We start from the raw sequence: 19,920 nt of genomic DNA, 5'->3' as shown, positions 1-19,920 counted from the left end.
ATTACACCTCCAATACCCACTTGTGATCACTTTCATTTTTCTGTTACTGCCTTTGATCTATTGCGTGGTAGCAATTTTCACACAAAGACGTAGTCATCATGGATTTCCACTCTAGCAACAGCTTCAATTTTAACTTTCAATTTGACATTCTTCATCTTCCTTCTACTTTTCTCCTTTGCAATTTTCTAATAATTGGCAGAGATTACTATTCAGGGATTTTTTATTTTTTTTTTTCCCCCCTCTAAAGGTTACCATATGTTTCTGTTGCTTCTTACTCCTCCAACCATTTCTGCAATGAAAAACTCTGGTTCTACCCAAACACATGGATATCCAGCCATATTTGCTGCAGCGTGATGGCTCTTTCTGGGCACTAACTAATTTTCTTCATCTCTGATCTGTGTGTTGATGTCTTTCATCCCTGATGCTTGCATGTTGCACACTACTTTTTGGTTTTCACATTGTTCTTTCTGTTGGTTTCTGATCTGTTTATAGTCATCATTCTCAGGTTTTTTTTCACTGTGGCAATGTAAAGCCTGTGGTTGCTGGCAGACTCATAGTTTGCTATGTCGTTGCCTCTGGAGCAATTGTTTGTTTATTGGCTAATGATAATATTGGCAAAGAAATGCAACTCACTTTTTTTGATCTTTCATTGATCATAGAATTATAGAATCACAGAATAGCTTGGGTTGGAAGGAATTTGTAAAGATCACCCAATCCGACCTAGATGACATGGGCAGCAACATCTTGCACTAAGATGCAAGGTGGCTCAAAGCCTGCCAGACCAGACTTTGAACACCTTCAATGATGGGGCATCCACAACTTCTCTGTGCAACTTGTTCCAGTGTCTCACCACCATCATTGCAAGAAATTTCTTAATTAGATCTAATCTAAATCTATCCTCTTTCAATTTAAAACTGTTGTCCCTTGTCCTGTCACTACAGGCCTTTGTAAAATTTTTCTCCATCTTTCTTATAAGGCCCCTTTAAGCATTGAAAGGCTGCAACAAGATCTCCCCAGAACCATCTCTCATCTGGGCTGAAAAAACCCTCAACTTTCTCAGCCTTTCTTCATCGGAGAGGTGTTCTTCCATCGGAGAGATCAGCCCTCTGATCGTTTTTGTGGCCCTTGTCTGGAACAACTCCAATAGGTCCACATCTTTCTTATGCTGGGAGGCCCAGAACTGGAGGCAGTATGCCAAATGGGATCTCACAAGAGAGGAGTAGAGGGGGAGAATCGCCTTTCTCAGCCTGCTGGCCATGCTATTGTCATGCAGCCCAGGGTATAACCTACGTATCTCTGTAGAGTTGCTGTGTTACTTATATTTAACTCTCAGGACATTTTAGAATGTGTCCTGGCACAGTGTGATGTGCAGAGATGGTTACAGGGTGTCTGGGAGCTGGGTGCCAGAGGATGCTGATGTCAGGCCAAATCATGTGGATTACTTCATGCCCGTACTGTTGAAGTATCAATGCCTTTTGGTATGACAGCTCCAATATTTGCACTTGTATGGCCTAGGCTCCTCCACCATGTCCTGTCCTCATGACCAGAATCAAGGACTGCCTTGGAGGGCTACAGTGGGCCAGGGACCAAAGCTGACATATTTCATGTCCATACTTCATGCAGAACTTGTGTAGACCCTAGTTTGGCCAGTTCATGCTCAGGTTTCTTCACCAGTCCACAACCTAGGTGAGAAACAACGTACATGTAGAGTGGACAATGAGGGAATTGGGACACTTGTGGGAAAGAGTGGAGAACAACGATAAGACTTTGTGGTTGATGATGAATATTGTGTTGATAGTGAAGGTTGTTCAGTATCTACAGTATGAAGTGAAATACAGAGAATTTACGTCTTGAAAATGCGTGCAGTGCAATGCAGAATATTTGAAAGGCAAAAAGTAGCGTGATTTTTGTTTTTTTTTTTTAAAGTCATTTCTAAACATCAGTATTGTCATTTTTGACAAGTGGATTTCAAAGCACAGAGAACAGTGTAAAAACAAAGAAATCACATAAGAAACCAGGAAAATATTTCAAATATTTCATGGGTTTAGTTCAGTTGCATTTTTTGGGTCCCTGTAGCCAACTGAACAGAAATTAATTTTGAGACTGAAAAATATCTTCAAGCTTAAAGAGTTTGGTTTTTGGGTTTGGTTTTTTTGGTTTTTTTGTTGGGGTTTTTTTTTTTTTTCTCATTTTTCTGGGTTTGTGTTTTTGGACTGGGTTATTTTTTCATTTATTGGGGAGGGAGGTTAAACTTCATATTTACAATCTAGGTTGCTTTTGAAAATAATTTCATTCTGCCATAATCTTGTGAAATTATAATTACTAAATAGATGTTTCACATGTGGGCAGGATATGATGTTTTATAAAGCCAGGTTCTCAGAAACTTTTAGGCACTAACTATATACTACTTGCACAAAAATTCTTCCAATGTTAATGTTACTGAGTGAAGACAGGATCTTTCTCTTGATGTTTTGTGGCCTTAACACAGTAAAGTATTGACTCCCAGAATATATAAACAGTTATTAATATTATGCTTGTCAGCAGTCCCACTGACATCAGTGAAGAGTCCGAAACAGGATAGAAATGTGGTTCTTTCCTGTACTGTACAGGAACACTTGGAAAAACATCATAAATAAGTATGAGGGTTCACAAGCTTATAGTGAAGTGTGATAAAGTGCTTTACTGAACTAGAACTAGTGTTTTTCAGTGTCTTGTAAAACCAAGCACTGTAAACCACCGAATATTTGACACACAATTTTTCACATTTAATATATATAAGCTTAAGATCATTGGTAAGAATCACTTGGACACCTGTGTGAAAGGGCTTTATTTCAACTTTTGAAATCTTGAGACATTAACTTCTAAAGAATTTTTGATTAGACACAAAAAGAAGGGACTGATGAGCTTTGAAGATAGGCAGTAGAATATCAAGCTTTTCTATGTGTATTATTAAAATGTGGTGGTGACCTAATGTTGATAATCTTTCTAGCGGCTGAGGGTCTGTCTCCACTTATACTTGCTTACTTTTCTTGATGAAAAGTTTTGAGACATTTTCCTTTATTTATACATAGCATTAAAATATAGGAGTAGTTTACTTCAGAGAAATGCACTGAAATGTATAAGACTTTCAGTCCTGCATCTGCTTTTAGTAAGTTATGACAGAAGTTTTTGATCATAAAGCATTCTGTCAGTTATTTGTGTGGTTGTTCTTTCCTTTTCACACCAATCACATTGTTTGTTGACAGCAATAATCATAGCAAACCTAGTCAAAATTGGCATGCTCCAACTACTAATAAAACAGTTGACACTTTCTGTGACAAACCTGTGATTTTGTTTGGCTATATTACTAGGTAATTACGTTAGAACTTATAACACTATTTCCTCAACATTCAGAAATCTTCAGAATTTTGAATACCTTACAGTTTTTGGAATTAATTCCATTCTAGTTTAAACTATTCTTCTGTGGAAATTAAGATTTTATTTTGCCAGCTTTCAGTGGGAATTAGCTAGTGACAGAAAATTGCATTACTGTAAAAATGGAACATTTGTACATAACAGTATTAATCATCGTAATGCCTCTATTAACACTTGTCGTAACATTCCTTCACCCTTCAAAAAACCATTTTGTTTACGGTCTTAAGGGATCAAACCTTTTGTGTATTCGAATACTTTTTGCTTTTCATACCTTTTGCTACCTTTATAGACTTCATTGAGACTGGATCTCTAGAGTTCTGAAAGCTGGAGAAATTGGGAACTATTTATTCTCATTCAAATAATAAGTGAAATGTGAAATGAGCTTCATGGTAGATGAGTTCCCTGGAGGTTGTTTAATATTAGCTTATAAAGTTTGCAGAATTTCAGCTAGGAAATTAATTTAAGTGGTGAATGTTTAGCCACAGCTGCAGAGAGACTAAGTTTTACACTACAGCACTAACTTAAAAACTGGTTCTATTTTCAGTTTTAAATCTATGCTTACACCCCTGTTACATTTTCTGAGTTACTTACTGAGTTCATGCTATATGCCAAAGTGCTAGTCTCCCCAGGTAAGTACATGAATGCGTAAATAAATAAAAATTGGTGGGGAGGTTTTAAGTAAAACTATCATAATCATCATCATAGAAATAAAGAGGTATTCTGAATTGCATTACTGCTGCAGAGCTGTGTCCTGCCACTACTAACTTTGGATATTTTTATACCCTTAATAAAAGTATTCCATCTTAAGGTGAAGAAGTACAACCTCCTCCAGGGAAAGACTGATGGAAAATGATACATAAGGATGGCTGGGGAGATGGGCACAGGTAGCAAAGCCCCTTGACCAAGTAGTTATCGTCTGTCAGAGCACAGCACAATCCCACAGAAAAATAGTGTAGTTTTGAGGGGGCTTGGGTTTGTCTTCGTAACAACTGTGTAAATTGACTTAACAAACTCCCTGCCTATTTGTCTGAATTTTGAGTTACGTATGAATAATTAACTATGAGTAATTCAATCATTCATGCTTTGAAAATAGACAAAATTTTACTTAAACTACTGTGTATTTGCCAGTCAAAATGACACTGAAAAGAATTGTCATTTTAGAATAATACTTTTTTTTTGGGGGGGGGGTGTGTGTGGCATTTCAAAATAAGAGATGTGCTCATTTATTCTGTTTCTAACATTTTTTTATGCTCTTGGTACCAATACTGTACATTGCCTCCTTTTTAACCTAAACAGGAAATAAAAAACCAGAGTGTCCTGGGTTCAGCTGTGGCGGTCATTTTTCTCCTTCTTGGTGGCTGGTGCAGTGTTGTGTTTTTAACTTTCAGCCTGGCAACAATGCTGATAACACTGATGTTTTTAGTTGTTGCTAAGTAATGTTTGCTCTGACCAAGGACTTTCTCAGCCTCATGCTTTGCCGGGGAGGAGGGGAAGCTGGGAGGAAGCAGAGACAGGACATCTGACCCAAACTAGCCAAAGGGGTATTCCATACCATGGCACATCATGCCCAGTATATAAACCGGGGGGAGTCACCTGGAAGGCCCAGATCACTGTTCGGGTTGGGCTTGGTATCGGTCAGCAGGCGGTGAGCAATTGTATCCTCTCCTGTTGATATTTCCCTTATCATTATTATTATTAGTGGTAGTAGTAGCGGTTTTGTATTATACCTTAGGCTTAGCTGTTGGACTGCTCTTATCTCAACCTGTGGGAATTACATTCTTTCGATTCTCCTCCCCATCCCTCCAGGAGTGGGGGGAGGAAGAAGGGGGAGTGAGCGAGCGGCTGCGTGGTTCCGAGTTACTGGCTGAGCTCAAACCACGACATGGAGTAATAGTGTAAATATTTGTGGATATTCTGAGAGAAAAATGGAATCCCATACTGAGATGAGAGTAGGAAGTAGCAATGCTTACATGTACTGTTCTCATTCACATTAGATATATTTTATGCTACAATAACCCATCTTCAGCATATCCATACTAAGGGACATACATCCATCTTCTTGGATACTCAGTTGCCTAATGGACAAAATCTATAAATGAAACAGGTTTTATTTACTTTGCTTCTTGCATTAAGAGTGTAGAAAACTGGCAGAAAACACCCACCCTTGCATTCCAGCCACTCCTGAGAGACCAGAGGGGCTGGGGACAGTGAGCATATATATTTTTTTAAATCACATTTGATGTGAAGATGTTTCCAAAATATCAATGACATTTCATCAGAAGAAGTGAGACACTTATCTGCACAGAAGTAGCTTGTATCTTTGAGTTCAAAGCAGTGCTTCACTACTTGTAGAAAGTAAGATTCCTTCACAAATATAATTGCAAATAAATAAATTACAACAAAAAATATTAGAACTAACAGTACTGTGAAACAGTATTACAGTATTTTTGCCACCATTTATACTCATTCATTTGAAGGAATTGTCTGTTGAGCAGAGGAACAAATGGTGAAAAATACATTTGAAATTTTATGCAACATTCCAGAGTAACGTGGAAGCTTTAATGTGCGTCTCTGTGTGTAAGATGTAGCATAAGCATTTATAAAATAAAAAGAGGCAAAGAAAGAACTTTAACATTTGAACTCCATTGAATCAACAAAGCCATTTCTGAATTTTTTTAATGTATTGTTTGAGAAAGCTTTGTTATTTTTATGAATAGGGATTTATAAATTAAAAAAATTCTTACTAAATGTTTCCTTAATCACCTGCTTGATTTTTTTTTTATCATTCAACAAGAGTCAAAAGAAAAAAGGCTCATTCAGTCATCCAGGGAATATTTCACAAATGCTAACCTCTCCTATTCATTGTCAATAGACAATAACAAGAAAGTAGGTGTATACAGTATTGGCAGCTCTAATGAAATAGTAGACCGATTTTCTTTAAAAGGTTCCATAACACATCTCTAACCTGCTTAATTGTTTTCATCACAGTGGAATTTGTGTAAGGGTATATAATGTATTCACATGAATGTTATTATAATTAACCATGAAAAATGGTATTACAATAAGTACCAAAGGAGCTAATCATAATATGTCACTTATGATAACGTCTTGCCATCATCTTATATCACAATTATGTTTCAGTGGATTTACATGATTGTGAAGCCAGCCATTCTGCTATGGTTCGCTGTGATTAATGTGACCACCAGTGAAAGCTGATAATAATTAGTCTCTTTCATAGTGTCACTAAATAGAACATATTCCCTAGAACAAAATTAATCTCATTTTAAGTGTGAAATGTGTTAAACAACTCTATCAATAGATATGAATGAGTAATTGAAGTCTACTATACACTGAAAAATGTTTTTGTAATTCTTGTTTCCTTAGATCTTGGTGAGAGGTACCGTAGGAGACGGTTTCACGGGAGACATTGGCCTTGATGACACGTCTTTTCTAGGCTGTACTCTTTACAATGGTAAGAACAGACAGAAAGTGAACATCTCCTAGCTGTGAGCTGTCATTTGTAAATATTGCTACTGGAAAAACCCAATCAAACTGTGACTCCAGCTTGACAAGAAAACCCTTGTTGCCCTGCTTTTCAGACCTCTATCTCCAGGCATCAACACAAAATATTTTCTGCTGTGCACATAAGGTCCAAAAGAGATCCTCATTAAGAAGTGTGCACCTGCCAAACACTTTGAGAGCTTGATTCCTAGAAGGAAAAGGAAACTTAACCATGTGCAAACAAACTGACTTTTCATTCAGCAATCTGAGTTTGATACAGCCTTCTACCTCTCCCCAACAGTTCTTAACATTTTAACTGTGCCAATTTGTCTCATGTTACAGCACACAAACAGTTCAGGTGATAGAGCAGCCTGTCCTCAGAAGTCATTGTTACCTACAATTCTACAGAATTGTAAAATATTATATCCCCAAATTTATGTTCAAAATACTAGTGTGACTTCATGGCAGAAGGGATTTTAAGAGGACTAGTGTCAGCTGCAGCAGGCATTACAGTGTTATATATGGCATGACAGTTGATGTACAGTCATAGTAGAGCTGTAGAACCGCAAGCAATTTAGAACAGTGTCTGAATATTAGTATCCTAGCACTAACTCTAAAACACTCTCATGCAGATACATTTTACTCTGATAGTCCAAAAGCTTCTTGTAGATATAATTAGGTCTACTAGGAATATCAAGTGCATATTGCATATTTCTTCTGCAGATAATTATCTCACATTTTACTTAGTTTATACATTGTACAACATTTACTATAACACTTTGAATATAAAGTTTTTTGTAAATATTCGGTTAATAAACAAAGCCTTCTATTCAGGAAGAAAACATTAAAAAAACTAATCAGAAAATCCCTACATGTTTTCAAAAGAGAAACAAACAAAAAAGTGTTAAAAATAAGCAAGAAGAGAGTTGGAAAGTATAGAGGGTCAGAGTTTCAGAGTTCATAAATAAGAAAAGAACAACTCATTTTGTGTGGAAAGATAAAAAAACTTATTCAGATCTGTGGACAGAATAAGAAACAGTTTTTACTTTCTGTACGTTTAAAAACGCTTCTAGTATTGAGAGAAATTTTTGAGACACTTCAGGGTCCTGTCTCTATTTTACTTCCTCCACACCATGAAAAAAACCCCAATAACACAAAAAAAAAAGTCAAAGAGACTATGAGAATAATCTGCAAAAGAGTCAATAGCTATGGCATGTTGTGCCATGTTTAACACAAGTTGGATCAGGGAAAATAAAGCAGGTACCCTGTGTCCCTGCACCCTAGATTCAAACACTAGCTGTTGTTCCACTTGTTCCACTATAAATGATACTGGGGAGAGATGGGCTTGGTATCTTGGTGGTAAAGTCCCTCAGAAGTAATATTAAGGATGTTGAAACATAAGCATGCTGCTTTGATGCATCATTTGAATGCCTGCCTTAATGAAAAGCTGTTCATTGAAGCTTACTCTGATAAAATAGTGTTTTATAAATTGTAAAAAATAAATTTTCTACAATTTTGAAGTAGAAGAGAAAAAGGAGCAGATTCTCCTTTCTTTTCAGGTGTCATGAAGGTTCTTGGTGTTTCAGAATTTCTTTTCCAGTGAATTCGGAGCAGAGACTTGAATGTGGCATTTATATTTAAAATTTTCTGAGCAATATGGTCCTTGCTATTATTATGAGTTGTAGATACATTAATTATATCGTCCAATTATTCCTTCAAAAGGTTCCTTCCTCTAAGTCTTTTTGTTAAGTCAGGATAGTATGGAAGTACCATTTATTTGATTGGAGTATAATTCATTTTATGTCATAAATGTGCTTTCTACATTATGAAACAGTTATGGCTCTTGCTCATGGGGAATTTATTAATCTTAGTGCTCCAGGCCTCAGGGGGGAAAAAAAACCCTTGCCGTCTCAGACATATTTTACGTAAAAAAGTGTTCACACGTACTTTTTAATTAACTCAGGAGTATTGCTCAGGTGCATTGTGCACAAGAGCTAATAATTTCATTAACAAATTTAAAGAAGGAATTATATAATGAAAATTCCTTTTATGGCAAGGATTTTCAAGAAATGAGAGTAAGCCTGAAGAAAGGTCCATATTAAAGAATAGGAGAAAAGGCAAAGACAATTGACTTGAAAGAAGTGGTAATCAGTTGAATGAAACATAAAGGAAGTGATGGAACAAGATGATGAGCTCAAATAATTTTTGTAATGAGAATTTCTTTTTTTAGAGATAAAATTAGAAGGTAAGAAAGATACATAGTAATTTCCACAGTCACTTGCAGTAACAGTTGTATTTAAAAAAAAAAAAGCCATTATCATCAAAATAATCTGTTAGCTTTGGTTCACAGGGAAATTAAGTTTTTGTGATTTTTCTGTCAGTCTCTGTGGCATTAGCTTTTGAAAGGACTCACTGACGTAACCCGAATTTGAAAGCCAGCTAAGAGGTGTAAATAAGTTCCTGCAAGTGTCAAGGATTATATGAATGATGGTTGGCTAGCATGACTGCCCTAGTGCTTTCCACTGAGGAAATGTTCAATTCATTTCCTGCTGGGCAGCATTTAAATCACCTAGTTTGGCTGCCCAAGCATGTTTCTAGTAGTGCTCTACCCTTGAGAGTGGCTGGAAGTGGCAAGGGGAGAAATCGTTGCAAAACTAGAATGCCTTGGTCTCATCACTCAAAATTTTGTTGCTTTATTTTTTCAAAGGAAACTTGCCAACAGTCTCTACAACTACCCCAGGAACTTCAGTTGCTGCCACACTCCCCACGAACAACTGCACAGAGAAGGATTTTGTCTGTAGAGCCTCAGGCCATTGTATCTCGATGATCCAAAAGTGTGATTTTAGACCTGACTGCTCTGATAAGTCTGATGAATCAGCTTGTGGTGAGTGTACTATATCTTCTACTTTGCTACCTCATTGTTTTGTGGCTGTTATACACATTGTTTTAACTGCTCTGTATTTACCTTTGCAATTTGGTATTAGCACCTAAATGCTATTTTTATTGTGATTTTCCCTAGAAAAAATAATAATAAATTGCTCTTAACATGGGAATCTGCAATGTCATGCACTTTGTGCCTTCTAATGGGCTGATTCAGACTTGACATTCCAATTCAACTTACTACTAAAATGGAGGGAGGAAGGAATTGTCAGTTACCCAATAATTGGTAGCTATGCATGGCAATTTTTTTAAGCAAGCATAGTTTCTAAAGTTAAATGACCTATGACACACTCAAATTTTTCAAATGTTCACTAGCCCAGACTGAAAGAGAGAATAACTTTGCAATATCATATTTGGGTTGCACATCTGGGAGACGTGGGTCCACTTCTTACTTGCTTAAATCAATATGGGGTTTGGATTTTTTTTATGTTTTTGTTTGTTTGCTTGCTTGTTGGGGGTTTGGGGGGGGGGGCGTGGAGGAGCTGGGTTTTTGTGGTATTTTTGGGTTTTTTTTAATACAAAATATTTGCAGCAGCAGCCATGTTTGTGAAATTCAGCCTACTCCACGCAGAAGTGAGTTCCAGTCTGTAAAGCTCTGATAGTCAGATTGGAACACTAGAACTGGGACAATGGACAGGGTGACCACATGTTCTCCACAGTGGTCTAAGACATTGCTGATTGCTTCTCAGTTGCAGCAGTTCACACTGTAACATTTTAGAAGACAATGATTTTGTTTTGCCTTTAAGTGCAGTTCTTGAAAATACTGCTGTTCTGAAGTTGATTAATGAGGGGGGCAGACATCTACAGACAGTGACCCCTCTGCCTTTAGCCTTTGCAAGTTAAACTATTTTCACTAAAGATCAAAACTACATTCATTACACATTGTGTAGGGAAATCAGTCATCTCTCACAGGGCTGAGGGCTCAATAAGGAAAAGTAACATTAGACTCCCTCTATTTCTTATGTGTGAATAACTCTAGAAGAAACATCTGATTGATAGACAAATATCACTGCGTAATTTCCTATAGTGTGAAAAAAACACCAGCCATTCAAATTCTGTCCTGAAAAATAAATGCAGAGCCCTTTGGATAGAGTATCTGTGTGTTGTTCTTCCTCTCTCCCCTCCCCTAGCCCTTGAAATTTACATTATCTTACAAAACATCCTTTCCTTCCGAGACAGATAAATACTGTTGGAGAATACACCTTTACATATTTGGTCTGTCTGAAGTCTCCCATCACTACAGCAATGATGGCAATTAATTGAATGACAGTGGTGGAATAGGAGTTAAGTATGTCCTGACAGAAATATGTTCTCACAGGCGTTTGAAGCATAATGTTTATAAAACATGTTAAAAAAAGGGAATAAACACTTAATATTATGCCACTCATCATTCTCAGGAAACATCACAAATCTTTACATGGATAACTCATGAGATCACACTGGCTGTGGTTTGCTTCCTTGCTGGAGATATACAAGCTATAAATCAAAACTTAGTCTACCATTTTTAGCCCCCAAGGAGGCTAAAATCGGACACGTGCTCTTAAGCACTATGATTTCTTGTTGTAGAAGTTACCTCAGATATTCCAGTGTTTGAACTTTGTGGGTTAAAATAAACTCTCCCTGCAGAATCCTCACAGTAGTCGCTTAGACTTGAGTATAGCAATCTGTTTCAAAGTTCTGGAGAGTGACAAAACTCACCTTGGATCACCTAGATAAAGTTTCTGAAAAATATTCAGGAAGATGTACCAGAGGATAAATATTCATAGCAGAAATGGAAAATAAATGTTTTGAGGGTTTTGGTTTGGGTTTTTTTTCCCCTTAATATTCTTACAAGGGGATGCATTGTGAGGGAGGAACAGTAGTGGGCTCAGTTTTCTTGTCCAGTTACTCGGAAATCAAAAACTGAGGCACAGGTAGCTGCATATTTACTTAGTATGATAAAAATTCAGTCTTTGCCAACAATACCAAATAGCTGCATTATTATGTGGGTTTCAAGTACTGTGGGAACTGCTTGAATCATTGGTTTGTTTTCTCTTAGAGTTTGGATCATAGACTTTGTACACAATGTGCTATAAGTTACTAATGTTATCAGTCCACAGTACTGAAGAAAGAACCATGCAGCAGCTGGCAGATTCACAGCTGATGAATTTTACATGCATTTCTGTGTATATCACAAGACAGATTATAGGAGTGGCCTGAAAGCTGGTTAGAAAACATACGAAGGTAGATACTGAGGTGCAAAAGAATTGGTATAGTCCCAAAATTAGAATCTGCCTAATAGAAAATAACATAGAAAATATAATTGGTATTTTATTTATGGAGGAAAAACTATGTATTTTACTACTGTGTAAGTATTCATGAATACTATAAATTGAATCTTTTTTATTGCTATTTTCTGACAATCATTAATGATTTCATTTTTTATATAAACATGAAGTGTTCTCTGTTCATCTCTAAAGTTATGGAAGTCTGTGACTTTGAAGATAAAAACCAGTGTGGGTGGTATCAATCAACCCTAGAACAGACATCAGGAAGCAATTCCATCCATACCACAAACATATTCAAGTGGGAACTTGGAAGAGGGACAGATCTCTATCCTGGACAAGAAAAGCACTGCCCATTAATTGATCATACTACGTGAGTACAATTTTTCAGGTACTTGAATCTTCCTTGGGCTGTGTGAGTTTAGCTATGTATAGATTTGCCAGAAGAGATAACTGCTCAGTTCACAGTATTGAAGCAGTTTACTGATTTATTAATGACATATAATAACTGACAATCAGTGAACTAGGTATACAGGATCAATAGGATAAATACAACAGATAAATCAAAATAGAGAATTTTCATAAACAGGTACGAATTTCTAAACACCTTCCTAAAAGTAATTCCCAAAAGTTTCAGTAACTCCTAACCCAAAGAAGCACATGTGCACTCCCTCTCCCAGAGGACATGTGAGGTATAATCATGTTCTCGCTTACGGGAAAACAAGTTTGGAGATACGGATTCTCCAGCTTTATGTGTACACATGCTGCTGCCTACAATCTGTTAATACATATGGCATGAGAAATCAACCCTCTTTGTAGCATCCCAGACTGTCAGCCCACCAGCTGTGTGCAGGCTATTTGAAGCATTCAGTGGGGACAACGCTCTGCTGGTCTATGCACTTGTTGTGGAACCAGCAAGATTACCTCTGGCATGTCAAAACCATGTTTTGGCTGCTGCAGCTTCCACTCCATAATCTCTCCCCACTATTACAAATTTTTATCCTAGTTTCATACTTCTTTTCAAGCTGATTTCTCCTTTGTTTGAAAGCTGTCTTCGTAATTCACTGGCTACTGTTTAATTTAGTTGATGGTGGTCATCAGTTTGATCAGTTTTGGGTGAATATATTCTCAGATGGTCTTTATTCATTCAGGTAGTGTACACGCACTTTTCCACTTCACTAGATATTGTTATCCTACAGTTTTGCCCAAAGGGCAGTACAAGTTACCCCAGCAATGAGTCTTGTTAATTCTGCTGTCATTTCATAATCAACTAATGCAGTTCAAAATGATGGTAGTTAGTGTTAAATTCAGTTTAGTTGATATTTTACCATTTTTCTGATAATTTATATCACTTCATAATAAAATGAAAAATATTTGTTCTCTCAGTGAGGATTTCTAAATTAATTTTGGAGTCCAGGTAGATTGTTTATGATAATTATTAACTACTCTCAAAGACATTCCTTTGATTTGCCTCAAGCAGCTTTTTTCTATGGAGATTTGGCTTTACTGGGTTTTTGGTGGTGTTTGTTTTTTGGGGTTTTTTTTTTGTTTGTTTGTTTTTTCTTTAAGTAAGAAATATGATTAATAACAAAAAAGCATTAATGCAATTTATATTTCAGTTACAAGTAACAGTTAAGATTTATTGAAACAAAATCCCTACAGGTGACTAACAAATGTATTAAGCACAAACAGCTTTGTCTCATACAACTTCAATTCATCTAATAAGGAAACTTCTGTCCAACATCATTCTTCTGAAAAGAAAAATATTTGCCTAGTTCTAGTGACAGACATGTTTACTTTCTGTGACAGTAGTCCACAGAGTGCAAAAATGGGCTTTAAATTAAAACCACTCCAACAGTCTTTGCTATATTGCTACTAGCTTAAAATGAGATTATATTGCATTTACTCAGCATGTATTTCTATCACTATAAAAGAATCAGCTCAATATATTGGTTTCACTGTTACTTCATTAAAATCACTGTATATTTTTACAACAAAAAGAAAAAACCCACAAAAAATCCTCATTCAATAACAGTAAAAAAGAATTAAAGTGTTACCTAACTGTTTCAAGGTTTCCACAATTTTATATATAAAGGAAGTGTGTTCCATAAAGAAGATCAACTGTTTATGATAAACTGGCTGTCAAATCTTTCCTTCACTGTTGTTTAATTGTTATATATTAGCCAACACCAGCCCTGTATGTGTACTTAGTAAATCCTCTCACAGCCTTTCCACTCCAGATTTGCATTGGCACAGTGATACCCGAAGCTGTATTACTGTTTTTCAACATATTTTCAGAGTTTAATGCAACTAACAGTACAATGAAAAGGGCTGATGAAAAGAGAAAGTAAACAATTCATAGAGATTGCAGTTTTCAGGCAAAACTGAAATATATTGCTGTTGTGATGTTTCTCATGAGATGTGATTTGGTTGTACTGTTTTTACCATTCCCTTTGTTTATTGGCTTACAGAAGAGAATGGGAGCATGGTGCTTCCAAATTTCAGCAAGAGATGCAGAGCAGCGGTTTTGTGGAATTAAAACCCTTCAACATTTTGGTTTATTTTCTCATCCATTTTCCACAAATATCCATGGAGTTAAATGAGAGACACTGTAATCCTGTGAGTTTGCTTATTAAAATAAAACATGCAGGATTATGTATGGAACTGTTAGCAACCAATATATTAATGAACAAAGTAATGGAATTACCATATCCTTTTTTCCCCCATAAATTTCTTTAAAAACAAATCTCTAATTTTTCATCATATAATCAGAATCTCTACTTTGTAGAGATAATCCCCCAAACAGCTTAAATGTTTATAATATATGGAATAACTTTTAAAGGACTGACATACATTAACAAAAACTGTCTGCATTATTCCAACCAAAGGATAAAAAAAAAAGCTTCTGAGACAAAGCACCTTCCTGAAGGCTCAAACCAAGCCACATTGCAATACACCAAACTAAATGCTTAATACACCAGTTCTGTGTCTGCTATTTTATATGGATGGGTGTCTGAAGAGTTCGACATATTTCACTTCTGTATATTTATGTTGGACTTTCTGTCTTATTCTGCTTAGGCTGTGCTGGAATTGCTTGAAGAAACTGAAATTAATGACAGTGCTTTTAAATGAGGCTTTTTGACAGGAAGGGTATAAATGATACCCAAGAGTACTATAGTTGGTTACACTTACATAGAAGTGGAGGAAAAGTATGAGCTTTATGCGATGCTTTTATACTCTGTAGATCTGTTCTCAATAGTACTATTTACTTCAGAGAAATGTGTGTATATATCTATTGATCTTGCTTGAGAACTTTATTCACAGTGAAGTGAAACATATAGCAGTAAGCCTTGTAGACTTCACAGCTGTCTCTAAGAAGATGCTTATAGTACTTCTAAAGACAATGGAAAATGAAAGGAAAGGAATACTTCAGCCTTGTAAAGAGGATTTTATTAGCATGTTACACTGTATCCATCACAGGCTCTGATGTGTATTCTGCTTCTATATGTGCAATTCTTGTGATTCTTGAGTTGAACAAGTGTAGATTTCATCAGAATAAAGATGAAGGCATCTAGAGAAATAGGGTAACAATACAATAAAAAGTTATTTAATTTTATTTATAGAACTATTAAACCACATACTTTCATTTTTGACACATAGAGTTTGATGATAAATATAATGCACTTTGATTTAGCGCAAGAATTTCTTCTTACTCTTGTGGTGATTATCTTTGGAGCACCTTTCTAATCTCAGTGTCCAATTACAGGTCTTAGTATATGGCTAGTGCTTTGGTGAATTAATTGCCCTTGTTTCTGTTCAGTTTGAATTAACCATTAAAGCTTAATCCTGTATTTGTATGTCAAAGTTTAGATGCTCAAGACAGAAAATTCTGCCTCTAGCAACATGCAAAGGACTAGCTCTGTGGGCATCCAGCAATTTACAAACAGTTGTGTTCAAACGCAGCTAGGGGATGGCTTCTGCAACAGGAAATATCTCTATTCTATCTTTTCAGAAAGCAAACTTACAAAAAAATTTATGTCTACTTTGTTATGGCATGACAATTTTTGAGTCTGAGTTTAGTATGCATTAATGTTAAAAGTTACTGGATGTGGGAGGTTACTAGATAAAACTATGTTTCAGATGATGATAAAAGAATTTACTCTTTTTGGAATTATTACTGTTTGAAATTAAATCGATCACATATTGCTGTAAGTGAAGATCTGCATTCCTGACCACTATTTGCTTTTAACTCCTTTTTACATTTTTTAATGTTTACAAAAATGCTACTATTTAATTGAAGACAGGCTTGCTTTTCCTTTTTTTTTCTTTTTTTCTTCTGGTTGTTAAATACAGATTTGAGTTACTATTTAAAACCTATTAATAGTTAAGTGGTTAGAAGTGTTCAGTGGAGAAAATCTTTCTCTGATACATAGTAGAACTAATTAGGTTTTTATTGTCCTGTGAAGTTACTGAAAGTTATACCTTTTATGCCATTTTAATTTTGCATACAAGTTATTTTTTTTGCAGTATCATCTTCATAGATGCAGTCATTTATTCAGGAGAGAACCCTGTTGAAGCCAATGAATATGTTATGTGCAAGTAACTGCAAGACAGGGACTGTAAAATATCTGTTCATATGTTATGATCTATAATTGGCCATCCTATATTATCTACAGAAGGATAACTAGTCAAACTATTTCTGGTGCAGACACTGAATATCTAGCAAATACAGATACTAAAGAAACAAGATAATTTTTTCTCATTTTTCTTTCTCCACATAAAACTTCTCACGCTTCCTGAAGAAGTGTTCTCTGCCACATTTCTTTCAGATTCACAACCATTATATATCTTAAGTAAAACCTTGGCCACTGTCCACAGACTACCTTTTCCTTCCTACATCGAGTGGTGCCTTCTGGCTGAAATAATGGGCATAATGGGCAGTGCATCAAGTAGCTCTTTCCTAGAGCATAAAAGAGGTGATAATATTTTTTTCTTGAATGAGTGTGTCTTTCACTTCTGAATTTTATCGACATCATTTTGTGACTTTTAGTGGCAGATGCAGTGCTGAGGGAACTTGGATCTGTTAAGAGTTTGCTTTTTTTTTTGTTTTATAGAAGGCTTATTACTTCTTATAATACTTTCTGTAATATTTCTGTATTGCTTCTACCCACCTTTCAGCAGTTTCTCACCTTAAAGCCCAGTTTCAAATAAACAGTGCTATGGGCACAGTGTGTACCTAGATTTCCTATTTTATGGTTAATATATTGAAGTTACATTGGATTCTGTGTGGACACATACAAATATAAAGATTAAGCCTTCCTTGTGTCTTTGCTGGTTTCTTTAGGACTACTGTGATAATAATAACTTTTGGATGCTTTATATTCCTGTTGCAACCTTTGTTGCCAATGCTGAAAAGTAAGAAAGGTTAGCATCTTTTAAAGATTTTTGGAACAGATTTTTACTTTTATACCTACTTGTATTTTTAGCACTACTTTCATATTATCTGGTTTCTGACACTGTAAGCAAGAAATAATAGGAATTAACATAAAATGAAACTAGCATGATGGAAAGGTTCAAGTATCACAGTTTACAACCATCTTGTGTCAAGTATGTAAGGCTTTAAAATACTGACACTATACACTGAGGACATAATACAAGAAAAAAACTTACACCAATACAACTATTTTCTCATAAATATGGTTGTTAGGAAGAAAAAAGGGAGAATTTAACTTCTTCTTAGCTAATGAAACAATCTAGGAATTTTCTCAGAAGTCTTTTGATTAAATGTTTTTTAACTAGGAAATCCTAGCTAATCTAAAACCAAAATTATCCTGCAAATATCTTAACGTTGGCAAAACTTTTTTCAGCTGTTCTTGGAGGAAATGGAATAGAGAAGAAACTGATCTCCCCTAGCCCCACAACCGTGATAAAAGATGCATAGGAATATGATAAATGCAGACTGAAACCACTGCCTTGTCTAACTCAAACCGTCAGCTTGAGCTTTGATGGCCCACATTTTCCTGATATGTCCAGTATCCCACAGTCCTTCCCCGTTGGTCAAGAGAATGCTTCTTTTGGATTCTTCTAGTACCCTACTGGTTTTTTAGCACCGGTTTGGGGTTTCTCTCTGTACATAAACCCATCTGGACTAATAGCAGGTCACTGATTTAGCAGGGCCTGGACAGATGGTGTTGGAGAACTGAATAATAATGTTTAAATGTGTAATAGGTCCAATATGTCTATGGGGCTCTGATTTGATACATGGATTCTGCACTGTGTTTATGGAAATATATCTCCAGGAAAAATTGAAAGGAATATGGGAGCCGCTGAGTTTTGAATTTCAAATTTTAGTGTGGTGTAAGATGTTTATCCCTTTAAGGAAACTGAAATTTCCTTCTTTGGTTTGCATCTTTGTCTGTTTTTGTCATTATTGCTGAGATTTGGAAGGAAATAGGAATTCTTTAATGAAATAGAGCTGTTTGTTTCCTAACCAGATATAGTCTTCACTCTAAATGAAAAACAAAAGTTATTTTAGAAGTGCTTAATCATACAATCATAGAATAGTTAGGGTTGGAAAGGACCTTAAGATCATCTAGTTCCAACCCCCGTGCAATGGACAGGGACAACTCGCACTAAACCTGGTCACCCAAGGCTCTGACCAACTTGGCCTTGAACACCACCAGGGATGGAGCATTTACAACTTCCTTGGGCAACCCATTCCAGTGCCTCACCACCCCCACTATAAAGAACTTCTTCCTTATATCTAATCTAAACTTCCCCTGTTTAAGTTTGAACCCATTACCCCTTGTCCTACCATTACAGTCCTTGATGAAGAGTCCCTCTCTGGCATCCTTGTAGGCCCCCTTCAGATAGTGGAAGGCTACTATTGAGGTCTCCATGCAGCTTCTCTTCTCCAGGCTGAACAGCCCCAACTTTCTCACCCTGTCTTCATATGGAGGTGCTCCAGCCCCCTTATCATCCTCGTGGCTCTCCTCTGGGCTTGCTCCAACAGCTCCATGTCCTTTTTGTGTTGAGGACACCAGAACTGTACACAGTACTCCAAGTGAGGTCTCACGAGAGCAGAGGGGCAGGGTCACCTCCTCTGACTTGCTGGTCACGCTTCTTTTGATGTAGCCCAACATATGGTTGGCTTGCTGGGCTGCAACTGCACACTGAAGCCTGTTTATGTTCAGTTTCTCATCAACCAACACCCCCAAGTCCTTCTCTGCAGGGCTGCTCTGAATCTCTTCTCTGCCCAGCCTGTAGCTGTGCCTGAGATTCCCCTGACCCAGGTGTCGGACCTTGCACTTGGCTTGGTAAAACTTCATAAAGTTAGCATTAGCCCGCCTCACAAGCATGTCAAGGTCCCTCTGGATGGCATCCCTTTCCTCCAGCGTATCAACCAAACCACACAGCTTGGTGTCTTCGGCAAACCGCTGTCTATGTTGCCGACAAAGATGTTGAACAAGACAGGTCCCAACACCAATCCCTGAGGGACACCACTCGTTACTGTTTTCCAACTGGACATTGAGCTGTTTACCACAACTCTTTGCGTGCGGCCACCCAGCCAGTTCTTTAGCCACTGAGTGGTCCATCTATCAAATTGATGTCTCTCCAGTTTAGAGACAAGAATGTCATGCGGGACAGTGTCGAACACTTTGCAGTGATTCTCATACAATTTATAGAAGGTATATAAATGAATTCACACTTTAAAAACTGAGATATGTTCAACAAATAATTAAATCTGAGCTCTAACTCTGTACAGAAAAGTTCAGCTGGGTATTTTTTATTTACTTTCAGA

The 19,920-nt window shown here is 36.6% G+C and overlaps 1 protein-coding gene across 3 annotated transcripts in view; it reads left to right on the top strand.

Moving 5' to 3' along the window:
* Nucleotides 1–19,920, top strand: part of MALRD1 (MAM and LDL receptor class A domain containing 1) — a 249,923-nt gene that overhangs the window by 70,697 nt on the left and 159,306 nt on the right. For all 3 annotated transcript variants that reach the window (XM_030503871.1, XM_030503880.1, XM_030503888.1), the window contains 3 exons: nucleotides 6,799–6,886; nucleotides 9,623–9,799; nucleotides 12,315–12,492. In XM_030503871.1, the coding sequence (XP_030359731.1) occupies nucleotides 6,799–6,886; nucleotides 9,623–9,799; nucleotides 12,315–12,492 (443 nt within the window). The remainder of the gene's footprint in view (nucleotides 1–6,798; nucleotides 6,887–9,622; nucleotides 9,800–12,314; nucleotides 12,493–19,920) is intronic.

The sequence above is a fragment of the Strigops habroptila genome, chromosome 1 (genome assembly GCF_004027225.2).
Source record: "Strigops habroptila isolate Jane chromosome 1, bStrHab1.2.pri, whole genome shotgun sequence".
NCBI classification, from domain to species: Eukaryota; Metazoa; Chordata; class Aves; order Psittaciformes; family Psittacidae; genus Strigops; species Strigops habroptila.
This window is presented reverse-complemented; position numbering and strand designations above follow the sequence as displayed.